The sequence below is a fragment of the Centroberyx gerrardi genome, chromosome 19, assembly GCF_048128805.1.
Source record: "Centroberyx gerrardi isolate f3 chromosome 19, fCenGer3.hap1.cur.20231027, whole genome shotgun sequence".
Lineage (NCBI taxonomy): Eukaryota > Metazoa > Chordata > Actinopteri > Beryciformes > Berycidae > Centroberyx > Centroberyx gerrardi.
The window spans coordinates 1904053-1916960 of record NC_136015.1 but is presented as its reverse complement, the minus strand read 5'-3'; the positions used below and the strand labels follow the sequence as shown (position 1 = coordinate 1916960).

The 12908-nt window shown below is 37.9% G+C and overlaps 1 protein-coding gene across 1 annotated transcript; it reads left to right on the top strand.

Moving 5' to 3' along the window:
• The first annotated feature begins 1215 nt into the window (after positions 1-1215).
• Positions 1216-5601, top strand: LOC139908646 (DNA-directed RNA polymerase III subunit RPC7-like). The gene is made up of 8 exons (XM_071895395.2): positions 1216-1364; positions 1958-2090; positions 2653-2782; positions 2890-2958; positions 3066-3122; positions 3395-3465; positions 3555-3677; positions 4496-5601. The coding sequence occupies exons 2-8, from the start codon at positions 1968-1970 to the stop codon at positions 4580-4582; spliced, it is 660 nt and encodes a 219-aa protein (XP_071751496.2). The 5' UTR covers positions 1216-1364; positions 1958-1967; the 3' UTR covers positions 4583-5601.
• The last annotated feature ends 7307 nt before the right edge of the window (positions 5602-12908 follow it).

Genomic DNA, 12908 nt, shown 5'->3' with positions numbered 1-12908 from the left:
AAAACCCATATTGGTGGAACCCTAGTATGAACATGTAAGATACTGCGCTGTGATATAAATGTTGAGTGTTCACATGTTAAGAGAGATGACTCAGCTGTCATGGAAATCATATGATCTGGAGCAATGATCACATTTCCTGGCAATACCAACATACAAATATGTATGTTCCTTTACTGTTATAACTTTCTCTTATATTAGTTGTTGTTGCTAATGCAGGGAACATTTAATTGCAAAATCATTTATAAATTTTAAAGTTCACTGTAGAAGTATTTCTTTTTGCATAATGTTGACAATGTTGCAAATGAACATCTGGGGAATGAGTGACAAGATGATTAAATTGAATTTGACCTGAGACTAATTGAAGTCCTTCTTTTTTTTTTTTTTTTTTTTTTTTTTTTTTGCTTATGAACATCAATCCTGACCTTTTGCACATCCTTGATATTTAACTGTCTTCAAAAAAGAAAAAGTAAAAGAAAAATAATAATGCTGTTTGAATACTGCCAGTTGATTGATAACAATTATGCATTGACTGAAAAAATAAGCTAATTTTGGAGGAAATAACTTTGTAATATTTATCTCTTGCAAGCTATGTTTAATAAAGGTTGAAACAATTTGCTTCTAAGTGTGACTTCTTTAACCGTCTTGTTACAGAAGCAGATTAGAACTGCTTTTTAACTTTTCAGTCTGATCTGTCAGAAACGATTGGACGATATTTTTCTTTTTTCTGTGTTCGTTACACAGACTATCCAAATGAAAGCTTTGTTGTCTTTATTTCTATTTTCATGTCTTAGGAAAGTTGGTAAAACCCTGTTTCCACACGGAGCTTTATACCGACGGAACCACGTGGAGCCCGGAGGTAAACATCCGTTCGGAAGGTGCACGTGCGTCCGGTAGCGGAGCGGTAATGAGCCGGAAATAAGGCGATTCCGCCTTCAAAATAAAGGCGGAAGATTTGTTACTCTTGGGGAAATTACATAATTTAGTATTAGGGTGTATAGAATGACAAAAAAAATCATCAAAATAATGGATAGTGGAATCCCTACAGTAAATATAAAGTGAAACTCTAGCTGAATTATCTATGTTTTGTGAAAAACAACTTTCACGTTTGTACTTTGTATTACTGACACAAAAAAAAACAGGGTGGTCAATTTTATTTTGAATGTGTACCGGAAATGCTAAGTCTATATTCGATCCAGTTTGAGGCTGGGCGACTGTGCCTGGTACTAACATGTTATAGCCGGTTACAGCGGGTAATAGTGTGTTTTTAACACTCGGCTGGATGTAGTCTAGCTGATTCACACTTCTTGGAGTGTTTGTATTGAAGCTGAGGTTAACTGAACTGGCGAATAGCTTCGTCTAACCCGGTAAGAGGACACGGCAGTTAACATATTTGGCTAGTTGTGCCACCAGACAACATGCTCCTCTAGCTAGACCTATGAGCTAGACCTGTTTATTAGCCTAGCACCGACACCGTCCGTTATCTCGTATGGCGAAAACTGTATGCCATACTCCATTCAAAAATATAGTAATTTAATTATTCGTTGCTTGCCGTCAATTCTACACAACTCGCAGAACATATTCTAAAAAGTTGTATGAATCTATACCAAACTATACGTGTCAACTGCACCGTGCGTTTCTTCTAAGATGTTGGTGATTGCAGAAATGAGCAATATGCAAATAGGTTCACCGCCCACGTGGCACTACTGTAGACTAACTTGCTTTGATGATTATTTATTTTCATGAAGCTCAGCAAGTAAAACCTCAAGAGCAAATAAGCGTTTCGCATCTACCAGCCTATATAGTCAGGGACTGCCTTGCGAGTTGCAACTCCATGGTACGCTTCCTTTGCAGTTGAGTGTTTGGCGCGCACTCTAATGGTCAGAAACCAGCATTGCATGAAAGCAAAAAAAAAAAGTGAAGTAGGAGTTACAGCCTTGTGCATTTGATTTTCACCCAGGATCTCCACAATGGCTGGCAGAGGTGGCAGAGGGCGAGGGAGGACCAACATGACCTTCAACCTGGAAAATCTGGGCATCGGTCGAGGAGAGGCTTTGCCCCCAAGCTGCCATCAGCCATCACCCCTGTTCCCTGTAGGCATATTCACATGGCTCTTATAGTCCCATCAGTGCTGTACAGCTCAATGCTTCTCAAAGTGGGGTCTGGGGACCACCAGGAGTCCTCGAGGAGGTTCCAGTGTTCTTTGAGGGGATTCCAGGGGCTCCCCAGCCAAATAAGGAATAATTTCACTATAATTTAATTCACTAGAAACTATCCCAGTTAAAGAATGTATAAAAATCACTATTGTAATCCCAGGTTTCACTCTCACCACTATTATCTCACCATGTACACAGTGTAGACAATTATACAATTCAATACTAACAACTAAAATCTTCACATATGGGTCCTTGGGGCTAAATCTGATCAAATGTGGGTCTGTGGCCCTAATGTGGGTCTCTTTAGGGGCCCATGGCATGAAAACCTTCCATGAGCCCTGGTCACAGGGATTGGCTGGCCTGTTGAACTGTAACACTGTAACAGTGAAGTACTCTTATTAATACATCTTCAGATACAGAATTAAGTGGTTGCTTCAAAGGGTTGTTTTGTTAAATGCTGACCAGTACTGCCCATATGTTTTTCCTCCTCCTTCACCAGCCAATGACTGCTCAGCCGTTGCCCCTGCAGTGCGGAGAGGAGGCGGACTACATGCTGGCTCTGAAGCAGGAGCTGAGAGCCGCCACCAAAAACCTGCCCTTCTACATCAGGAAGGATGCACCCAGGAGAGGTACATATACAACTGATCAGTAGGCGATAGATGATATGATATGATAGATGAAAGATGATATGACAGCATTGTATGTACCCATGTACACATGTTTTTGTTGTTTGCAGATGTGGCTCGCTACTCTGACAAATACAACCGGGCTGAATCCGCAGAGAGTACTCTGGACTGGAAGCCAGGTGAGGAGGACTCCCTGAGACCTGGGTTGAGACACCACACAGGAAAAGAATGGCTAACATTTTATTGTTCAGCAATACTAATATTTTAATATATTTCTCCGTTGTAGACTGGAGCAGGTTACCGAAAGAGCTTTGCATCAAAGTGAGAAAGTCTCAGAGAAAAAGTGAGTAATCGGTTTCTAATAGAGTCTTGGTGATTTTATAGAATAGGAAATAAATGTAAATAGTAGAATGGAGATAAAGCCACAAATACACGTTTCATTTTGGGACATTCTGTTTGTTTTCAGGCATGTTTCTGTGGCTGTGTCACATGTAAAGAAAGGATTAGTTGCCACATTGTAAAATACGACTAGTGTTGATGTGACGCTGATTTGGGAATATTGACAATGAAATAAAGACAGATAAATGTTATTGTCTGTGCTTATTTCCCCCCTAGGAGTTGTACCTCAACTCAGTGGAGCCAAAAAACCCGTCATTGGGAAAGAGGAGATCTTATCCAAACTAGAGGTTGGTACACGGTAGAATAATTGACATAATTGCCATGTGTTCATGTTTTGTTGCTTGTGCTTGATGCTTGTTGTTAAATCCTCCCACAGATTCTGGAAAAGAAAGAAGAGATAGTGAACTCTGAGGACGAGGAGGACAAGGAGAAGAAGAATACAAACGAAGAGGAGGAACAGGAACAGGATGAGGAGTTGGATGAAGAGGACTTGGAGGAGGTAACGAGAAGCCAAATGATGCGTAATGTCGTATTCGGTAAACTGGAAGCAAAATGCAACGGGTCATAACCGCATTTGGCTTCTTAAACAGTCCACTCGGAATTAGTCCTTGCAGTCGAGTCGGCCGGGTGTCACAGCTGATCATCAGTGATATATGGTTCACTAGGCCTCTGTTTTGAACAATATAATTGTACTGAAGAAACCCAAATCTCTATTGTTTGACTCCCTCACTCTTTCACTCCTCATTTCACTCTTCTTTACACCCTATTTAGTGCCCTTGATAGTTCCTTAGTAGTTTAATTAGAAGCACCTTAGTCTCTGCCACCAATTGTTTACCTATTGGTGTTGACCTGTTCACTCCTACTTAAAGCAATATGCCATGAAAACCAGAATATAAACTAATCACCAAGACCGGATGCAGCTGGACAAGTTTGTAGTGTTCAGATTTTTACTTCCCATTCATTTGAACGAGCCACGAAAATAGCGTGAAAAGTTACATTTTACACGTTTGTGAACATATTCAACAACAGATCCCGCTACTGTGATTTTCAGCTGACGTTTGGTCATATTTTTTAGAACATAATTTCACCAAATAGCATTTTTATCGATAGATGAGAACATAGTGGAGGGATACATGCCTCCGCTATGTTCTCGTGGCGGAGGGATACATGCCTCCCATGCTATGTTCTCTTCTCATGGTAAAATTTTGGTTATCTGGACAATGCTAAATCTTACACCAGTATAAAAGCTAGCATGGGATTTTGTAACATTTAACCAGGGATTCATTCAGAGTTTCTCTCTCTATAACCATTTTCCAGGATACAGACTATATCATGTCTTACTTCGACAACGGGGAGGACTTCGGAGCAGACAGTGACGACAACATGGATGAAGCCACATACTGAGACTTCAAACAAGACCGACCCAAAAGGATGGGACCTTTTTACCTGGTGGTGTGGGAAAGAGAACAGACTTAAGCCCTCGACTGCAATTCAGCTTCGACGGGAGGGCAGACTTTGAAATCACATTTTAGGCTGCTATTTAATTATTAGGGATTGTGAATGTTGATTGTTGTTATAAGAACTGTAGATGTTGATCATTGATACTTTTAAGATGTAACACTGTTTACTTTAGATGCCAAAAATTAAGAAATGCATCACTTTCTAACTATGCAGTGTTTAGATCTACCTACAGGTGAGGTCACCCAACGCCTTCTATGTACTTGATACTTGATTGTACAATTTTAATCACATTTGCAATGTTTTGAGTGTTATTTTAGTCATGGGTAAACATTTTAGATATTTTAGGGGAAGATGGTAAACAGTTAAATGTAAAAAAGGTAAAATGATCCTTGTTCTAATTGAGTCAATAGAATCAGGTATTTTATTTCTTTTCAGTATGTTGAAATAATGTGAAATGTGAATTATGACTTGTTCCTTTACGCTATATTATCATTTTGAGTTTACAATTTGAAAATGAGATGTTTTTCTTCTGTCCTAAGAAAGACACAAAGAATATAATTTTGAAAATCTTATGGCTCTGTGTAATTGATCCTCAAACAGCCACTAGGTGGCAAAATTCACCAAAGATAAATGATGATGTGGACGAGTCAGATGTGGTGAAAGCTGCCCATGGTTTCTCACCCTCACTGAATTTACACTAGGGTCTGACTGATAGGTTGTTGAAGGCCAATACTGATATTGTTAGACATAAGTCGTCAATTTCCTATATTGTGTGGAGATGTTCAATATCTTGAAATTTCACCATTTTCATGCTCAAAAATTATTCAGTGTCTACCGGGAAAAGCCTCTGAAACAGCATTTAGACCATCATGGGATGCTACAATTCTCCATCGAAATCCAGACTAATGAAATTCTTTTAGGGTTAGCCGTTCTTCAATTATAGGGAAACTCTGGGATGCATTACTGCCTTTAAATGAATTAATTTACAAAAAAACATTATTGAACAGTTATATGAATAAATAAAATGTGTAAAGAAAAGTAAATGTCATGACTGTTCTTCTGTAGTTGTGGTGAGGGAGGAACCTGAATCATATCAGAGGTGGATGACACTGATTGGCCAATAGCCAATATGCTAACATTTTATAATAAGGTATTAACTAACATGAGCTAATGTATTAATTAAAGGTGAACAAATGCTTAACTAAGGCATGAATACATGTTAAATAAGTAATTAAATGCTTTTATAAATGCAGTAATTAAACACTCTTCATGACTTATTTATGACCATTCTGTCAGTTTTGGAACTTCCCTTTCCATTAATAAACCATTTACTAACATACTAACAAAGCATGTCCCTACTCATCACAACTCCCTTTAAAAGATCTTCATCCTTCATTCATGGTTTCCTTCTGATTAGTAGACATTAATTCACGTTTGTTAACTCTTATATAACACATTTCACATTGTAAAATGACAGCTCTTTGTGCCTTACCAATGGCTTACCATGTGAAACATTACTTCCACACAGACAGACATACACTCACCCCCGTACACACATACCCCCACACACCCTTCCCCTCTTCAACAGAAATATGCACAAAATGACACCCTTGTGTGTATTGGAATAGTGATTAGGGATCATAATAGGGATATAATAGGGAATAAGGATTTCTGACAGACCCTTAGACTTGGGTCACACCTGCAGTAAGTTGCACTTTATTTTTATTTAATGCAAATAGGTCAAAGACAAAAACAATAGCAGATACAGATACAACAACAATGATAAGACAATTTGTTGGGGTTGGGCAGGGGGCTTGTTCTGGGGGGATTAAAGATTATGATTAACTTCAAATTATGAAAAGTATGCTGGAGTGGATATGCTGTATGTGTTATGTGTCTACATACAGTATGTATGTGCTTGTGAGAGGGGAGCAATATCATTATCAGGAGCAATATCATTATCAGTCCTTGAACAATATGAACTACTGTTATACGGTTAAATAAATGAAAAAATACAACCAAAAAAACAAAGTTATCAAGGTTAGCCATGATGAATTTTCCACCATCTTAGGGTGCATCCCAAAGCGGTTTTCACTCCTCCTCCTCCTTACTCCTCCCTCACCACCACTCCTCCCCCACCACGCAGTAACTTGGAGGAGACGAGGGGAGGAATGGAGTGGAGGAGAGGAGGGAGTGAGGGAAAGTGGAGGAACAGTTTATTTGCTGCTCCATGCAGCATCAAAAATGGACGTCTGCTGTTGATGAAGTGCCGAGCCCACAATACACCTCATAGCCAATCAAAGTTTTCACATGAACTAGTGTCAACAATGTCATTTTATGGGCATACTCACAATGAGTTGCCATGTTATTCTCCTGCACAGTGCCGTTTCCTGTCTGCATGAGCAAAACACATTACACAATACAAAGCGAGTCATGTGCTGCGAAGGCAGGTGAGCTACAGTATGTGGGACAGTAAACAGAGTTGCACCATATCTGGAGGTGTGTTACTGCAGTATGTAGCACAGTATGTGACTGGGTGGGGCGTCCACCATGGTGAATACAGCAGAACAAGCAGTACTTTAGATTGTTTGTCCACGGCTTCACCTCAAGGACAAGGACAGAGGAGGTGTAAGAAATTGGCCTGTGTTTGGAGAGGAAAACAGCTTCCCTTCGGGCATTTGGGCATGCACAACAACATGAAAATAAAATCACGTTATCATTTATGCCGACCGTACAGACAGACTCCATCGGCCACGTCATTAAGCAAAAGACGTGGCTGGTTTCTAAGTTAATTCCAATTCAGTATCACAGTATGCTGTGCAAATGCATTCTATGGAATACAGCTTCATTATTATCAAGAAGTATGTAATGGTCCTCAAACTTCTATGCATTGATTAGATGGATGTTAGGGTCTAGTACAGAGCTCCTGCAGATAGATTTATATTTTTTGTTCATCCCTAAGAAACCCCTGACATGTACAGTGTTTATTGTCTTTTTTGGTCTTGCTCTTTAATAGGACTTGATTTGTTCTGATGCTGGTCTTGTCTTGGTCTCGACCCTCTTTGAACCTGGTCTAGACCTACATCCTGACTCCCCTCTGACTCCATACACAAGTTGAAAACCAGACTTAAGACCCACCCATTCACTCGTACCACCGACACCACACCTTCCTTGTCTATTTGTACTGTTTATTTGTATTTGTCTCTTTGTATGTACTCACGGATGTCATGTTTTCTTCGTGCCATTTTCTTTATCTCATATTACTTTTTGTTTTTACTTATAGTTTTTATCATGTACAGTGTCCTTGGGTAAATTGAATATATTATTATTATTATTATTATTATTATTATTATTATTATTATTATTATCATGGGTCCATCTTTCTCCCCCCACCAACTTTACTTTGTAAATTGGTATTGGACATTCTACCTTTCATACAGTGAGCTGACAACAACAGACTGATTGTGTTGTGCATAAATTTAAGTCAACTTAACAAATGAACATTATGCTGCCTTCACGGTGCTGTGGGAAATACCAGAATCAGCCTCTACACCACAACAGGGGCTAGTTCTCACGTCCACAAAGCTTCAGTTCACTTTCCATCCTTTTGGTGGCAGTCGACTCCTGAAAATGAGACCGACTGTATGTATGAAAAATCTCTACAGGCAAAAACTTGTTTATCTGTCTTCATCCACTACAGAGACAATGAGAGCTTATGCAACTGTTTCCCAGGCTCTATCTACTAGATAAACATGTGGAATCAAATACAGTATATTTCATTAGCAACTGTGTTTATTGACGTGAAGAGAAACCATGTCGATTTCTGGAGATGTGAAGTTCATTCACTGATTTCGGTTCCTCAATTCATTACTGTTGGTCCTTCCATTTTCTTCGGTGTGTGCAGATTTTCTTCATTTTGTACAGATTGATGAACTGATCATGGCCTCTTAGTTTCTTGTGAATGTGTATGCGATTATATTTGTGTGTAATCATGTATATTCCAGCTGCTGTACCCATCTGGCTGAGGAGGAATGTTGTTTTTCACTGACTGATAAGAACTCCTCACTGGTAATATGATGCCTGTTTCCTCACAGGACCAGTCCACAACTGGAACATAGCACCACCTGCGGTGCCAAGGTGACCTAACTCCTGGTTTGGTTTGAATAGAGGTTTTTCTTTTCATTGTGGGTGTTTAACAGCTGAGTTGGATTTTAAAATGTAGTTTGAAACTGTAAGTTGTATGTTCATGGTTGTAATGTTTGTAAAATAAATAAATAAATTGATTTTTTTTATAATTATTATTGTGGAATCTCAAAATGATGAATTCACTTGCAGGTCCTGTTTGACAAAACTGTGGTTTTATACCGAAATGTTTGCAAAAAAAATAGATATTCTGTATTTTGGATGGAATCTCTATCTCAGCAAGTCCTACATGGCAAGCATTGTTTTTTATACTCATACACAAAACTTAGATTGGATAAATTAATTATCTGATGTAACACTGTAAAGTGAAATAATGGTGACATCAGATTGGTATAAACTAACGTGACAGCTGTTAATTCAAGCTAAATTTTACTTATTTCTTGGGACCAGGCTGATATAGAGAGTGGTGTATGATAGTAGAAGCCCTGGTCAACTGGTTAAAGATTGTGTTGTGTGCCTCACTATCTGCTGGTTAAAATAGTTAACTGTTAAAACATCATCATTACAAATGCATGTTGCGCACCCAAGCTTTGTTCAAACCCACAGAACTTTATTTTAAATTCTAGTCAAGGTCCCAAGGTTTCCAAAGATACCAAATATGTCAGGCTGAATTACAGGGAAACATGTATAAAATGATGCACAAACATCTACATTTTTTGCATTTGATGTGATGATGCAGCCATAAAAACATGGCGTCTTGTATTTGAATGTTTCATTCAATATAAGCAGCTAGAGCTTCAGTGAAGCGTTGGAACGAGCAGATACAGAATATGGATGTGACATTGCCGTTTAAAGCTACTTAAGGGGAAATTTAAGGGGAAAGTCGGGAAAGTCGGGGTGCAAGGGGTTACAGGCTGTGCTGTGTGAGGTTTGCTGAGTGAGACGAACCGGTGAAGTTCCCGTCTGTCCAGATCATCATGACTTGATGAGGCTGTGGCCTTGAGTTCCTGTCGCTGTCTGACCTCAGCAACTGTGGCTGCTTTCTATTCTGGGAAGGTTGTGACTGGCTGGAGATGCAGAATAGTTTTTCAAATGTGCCTGTTAGCCCACAACACCTAACGCTGTAATATGCAACTTTTTGACATTAAAATAACAAATAAATAGGATGTACAGTATTATACATTATCAGTATGGTTTGTCTGTGACCCTGTGTGTCCAACTAGCATATAAAAAGAAACAATACAATAGTAGAAAATAATACAATAATCAAACAAGAAAAACAATACAGTATAAATAATTGTGGAATTATGTAAACATATGCTGTCGATAATTTCAACACGTAGTAGATTGTAAAAGTGTGTGTGGGAAAGAATTGGATTACTAAGATTTGTGTCTTCTCTGAAGAAAAACAAACTGTTACAATGAATAAATATGAGCAATACAAAAATGTTAAAGTAACAGTGTAGGCTAGAGAGGATTGCTGGAGAAAAATTGTAGACTGTAAATGCGTAAATTATTATCGCTGGCTGTCAGAAGTGGAAAGTAACTAAGTACATTTACTCAAGTACTGTACTTAAGTACAATTTTGACACATTTTTTACACGCAAAACATACGATAAGCTCATAAAATATGTTGCATTGTTAGAGTTTAAACTCCCCAACAGTATATGGAGCAGTTAGACCGACAACATTAAAATACTTCTTACAGGTTAATGCTTCAATTTGAAGCATTACTTTTGATACTTAAGTATATTTTACTGCTAACATTTATTTTTAAGTATTTTTCCATGATGGTATTGTTACTTTTACATAAGTAAAGGATTTGAGTATCTCATGAAAAGACATTAAGCTCATGTTAGATTATTACGTTTATTAGTGGTACATAGTTAAGGCTGATTAGAGTGGAAAAAGTATGTTCTCCCTTGCTGAGGCTGGCTTGCTGATGCTGGTCGTTTTATCTTCTGCTGATTTGGTGTAATACATTTGAGTCTCCTGACTCCCACAGCACATTGTAGAACAAACTACTTCCTGTTTGGAAACAGGCCTTACATCAGTGTTTCCTGCTCAGGAGGACTCTGGCTGGTTGGACATCCTCTGTTTGTTCATGTTACAGCTCTCACTTCCTCCCACTGAGCTTCGACCTCAAAACTCCCACCAAGACTGTGCGCCTCTATTATTTCAGAAAACAAACAGTACATTAAAAGTTCACTCTTTCACTGGATTCAGGAAACAGGGTCTCATAAATGTTTCTTATGATGGATAAAGTCCCACGTCATTAATATCCATGATACATTTCTCAAATTATTTTGCAGTAAACTGTTATTTTCTGATTCTATTGAATTCTAATTTACAGACTTTTTGTCCGCCCATGTAAAAAGGGTTCTACATAGTGCAAATTTTACAAAACGCTACATGACTCTAGTACCAAAAAATTGTTCACTTATGATTATGGCCAAACTTGGAGTTAACCTAGAGAGAGTGAACCACGTTAGGCCTGACATGAATCTTAATGATGTAGTGTTAAGTTGATGTAAGTTAGATGAGGATAAGGTCTTTAAGGAAAAAACGAATGCTTTTATGAAAATTGAATTGGTTTTTATTTCTATTGTTCTATGATCCCTGACTGGAGGTACTACATCGCTGTGTATAATCCATTCATATCTGCATTTATTGGCTGTACTAAGACTTGATTGATGAACTTATAGACTGTGGCAAAGTCATTTCCACAACAACTACAAAATACCTGCACATCCAAATCCTTGTGCAGGTGCATCGGAGAAATGCTGACAAGGCAAAAAAAAAAATGTAACAATGAAAAAATTGAGATTTTATTCCCAGGTACACGGCACCATAAGAACTAGCAATGGTGAGAAGAAAAAGAAAATTTACATCAATTGGATTTTTTATGAATTCATATAGTTAGTCCCCTTTATTTTATTTCAGATTTTTCTTCATCAGTTTTAGGTAAGTAAGCGCAATCGTTTCCATTCTTTGTCATAGTTTTTTGACCATGTTATTGATTTACTTTTAACTTTTTTGAAATTATCTCCTTGTATCTCTCTGATTTTCTATTTTGATTTTAGGTCATTAAGGCAAGTTAAGCCCTTATTTTTGCCTAAATTCAGATTATGATGATTTTCAGAGTTTTTCATTTCAATAATACCTGGGGAACATTTGTTTTTTGTCAATGTTAAATATTTTTTTTGCCTCATTAAGCCATTTTAGAATGTCCTTATAATAAGTAAACTCTGCACACTGCTCTTGCAATGCAAATACCAATTTATTTAAAGTGTAACTGGTAACACTTTACAGTAAGGGTACATTATTTAAGGGTTAGTTAATGCTTAATAAGCATTAACTAACCCTTAATTAACAGTTAACTAATGTGTCTGGTAATCATTTACTAATGGTGTTCATGTTAACTAAGGTATTAATTTATACATTACTTAATAATCAGCTTTATAAACTATTAAATAATGTATAAATTAATACCTTAGTTAACATGAACACCATTAGTAAATTACACATTAATTAACTGTTAATTAAGGGTTAGTTAATGCTTATTAAGCATTAACTAACCCTTAACTTAGTGTACCCTTATTGTAAAGTGTTACCGTGTAACTTTTCAGTCTCCCTGGACTTTTGCTAGACAATCTGATCATAGGTATGAGGTAAGCTCCTCCCTATCCTGTGACATCAGTTGAGTGTGATTATGCAGGAAGGTGAAGAATGAAAACAATGATACTAGCATCTGATCAGTTCCTAGTCAAAAGCAGCAGAGAAATGAACCATGTCTATTCAATTCTGTTGAGACAGTTGAGTCATTCGTTTAGAACCACAATCAGTTGTTCACAGCTGTTGTCCAGGTACTGTGGACCTCCAATATGGCCACCAGCTTTCAGATGTGGATACAGTAGTGTTGAATGTGAACGTGTTGGTCTAATGATAAGATGGTTTTTCTTAAAGGTCATTCCACTGAATTCCAACATGACAATACTTGAAACAGCATCATAGCTCTTGCGTCATGGTATTATTAAAAAGCAAGGCTAGCCAAAGCATTTCAATGACTCTAAAGGGAACGTGAGGAAAGACGACAGCAGTACACTGAAAGCCAATCTGTCAGCCA

Coding starts and splice junctions, on each gene's coding strand:
- LOC139908646 (XM_071895395.2), top strand. CDS start 1,968: ATGGCTGGCAGAGGTGGCAGAGGGCGAGGGAGGACCAACATGACCTTC. Junction 2,959..3,065: donor TACTCTGGACTGGAAGCCAG/GTGAGGAGGACT, acceptor TCTCCGTTGTAG/ACTGGAGCAGGTTACCGAAA. Junction 3,123..3,394: donor GAGAAAGTCTCAGAGAAAAA/GTGAGTAATCGG, acceptor TTTCCCCCCTAG/GAGTTGTACCTCAACTCAGT.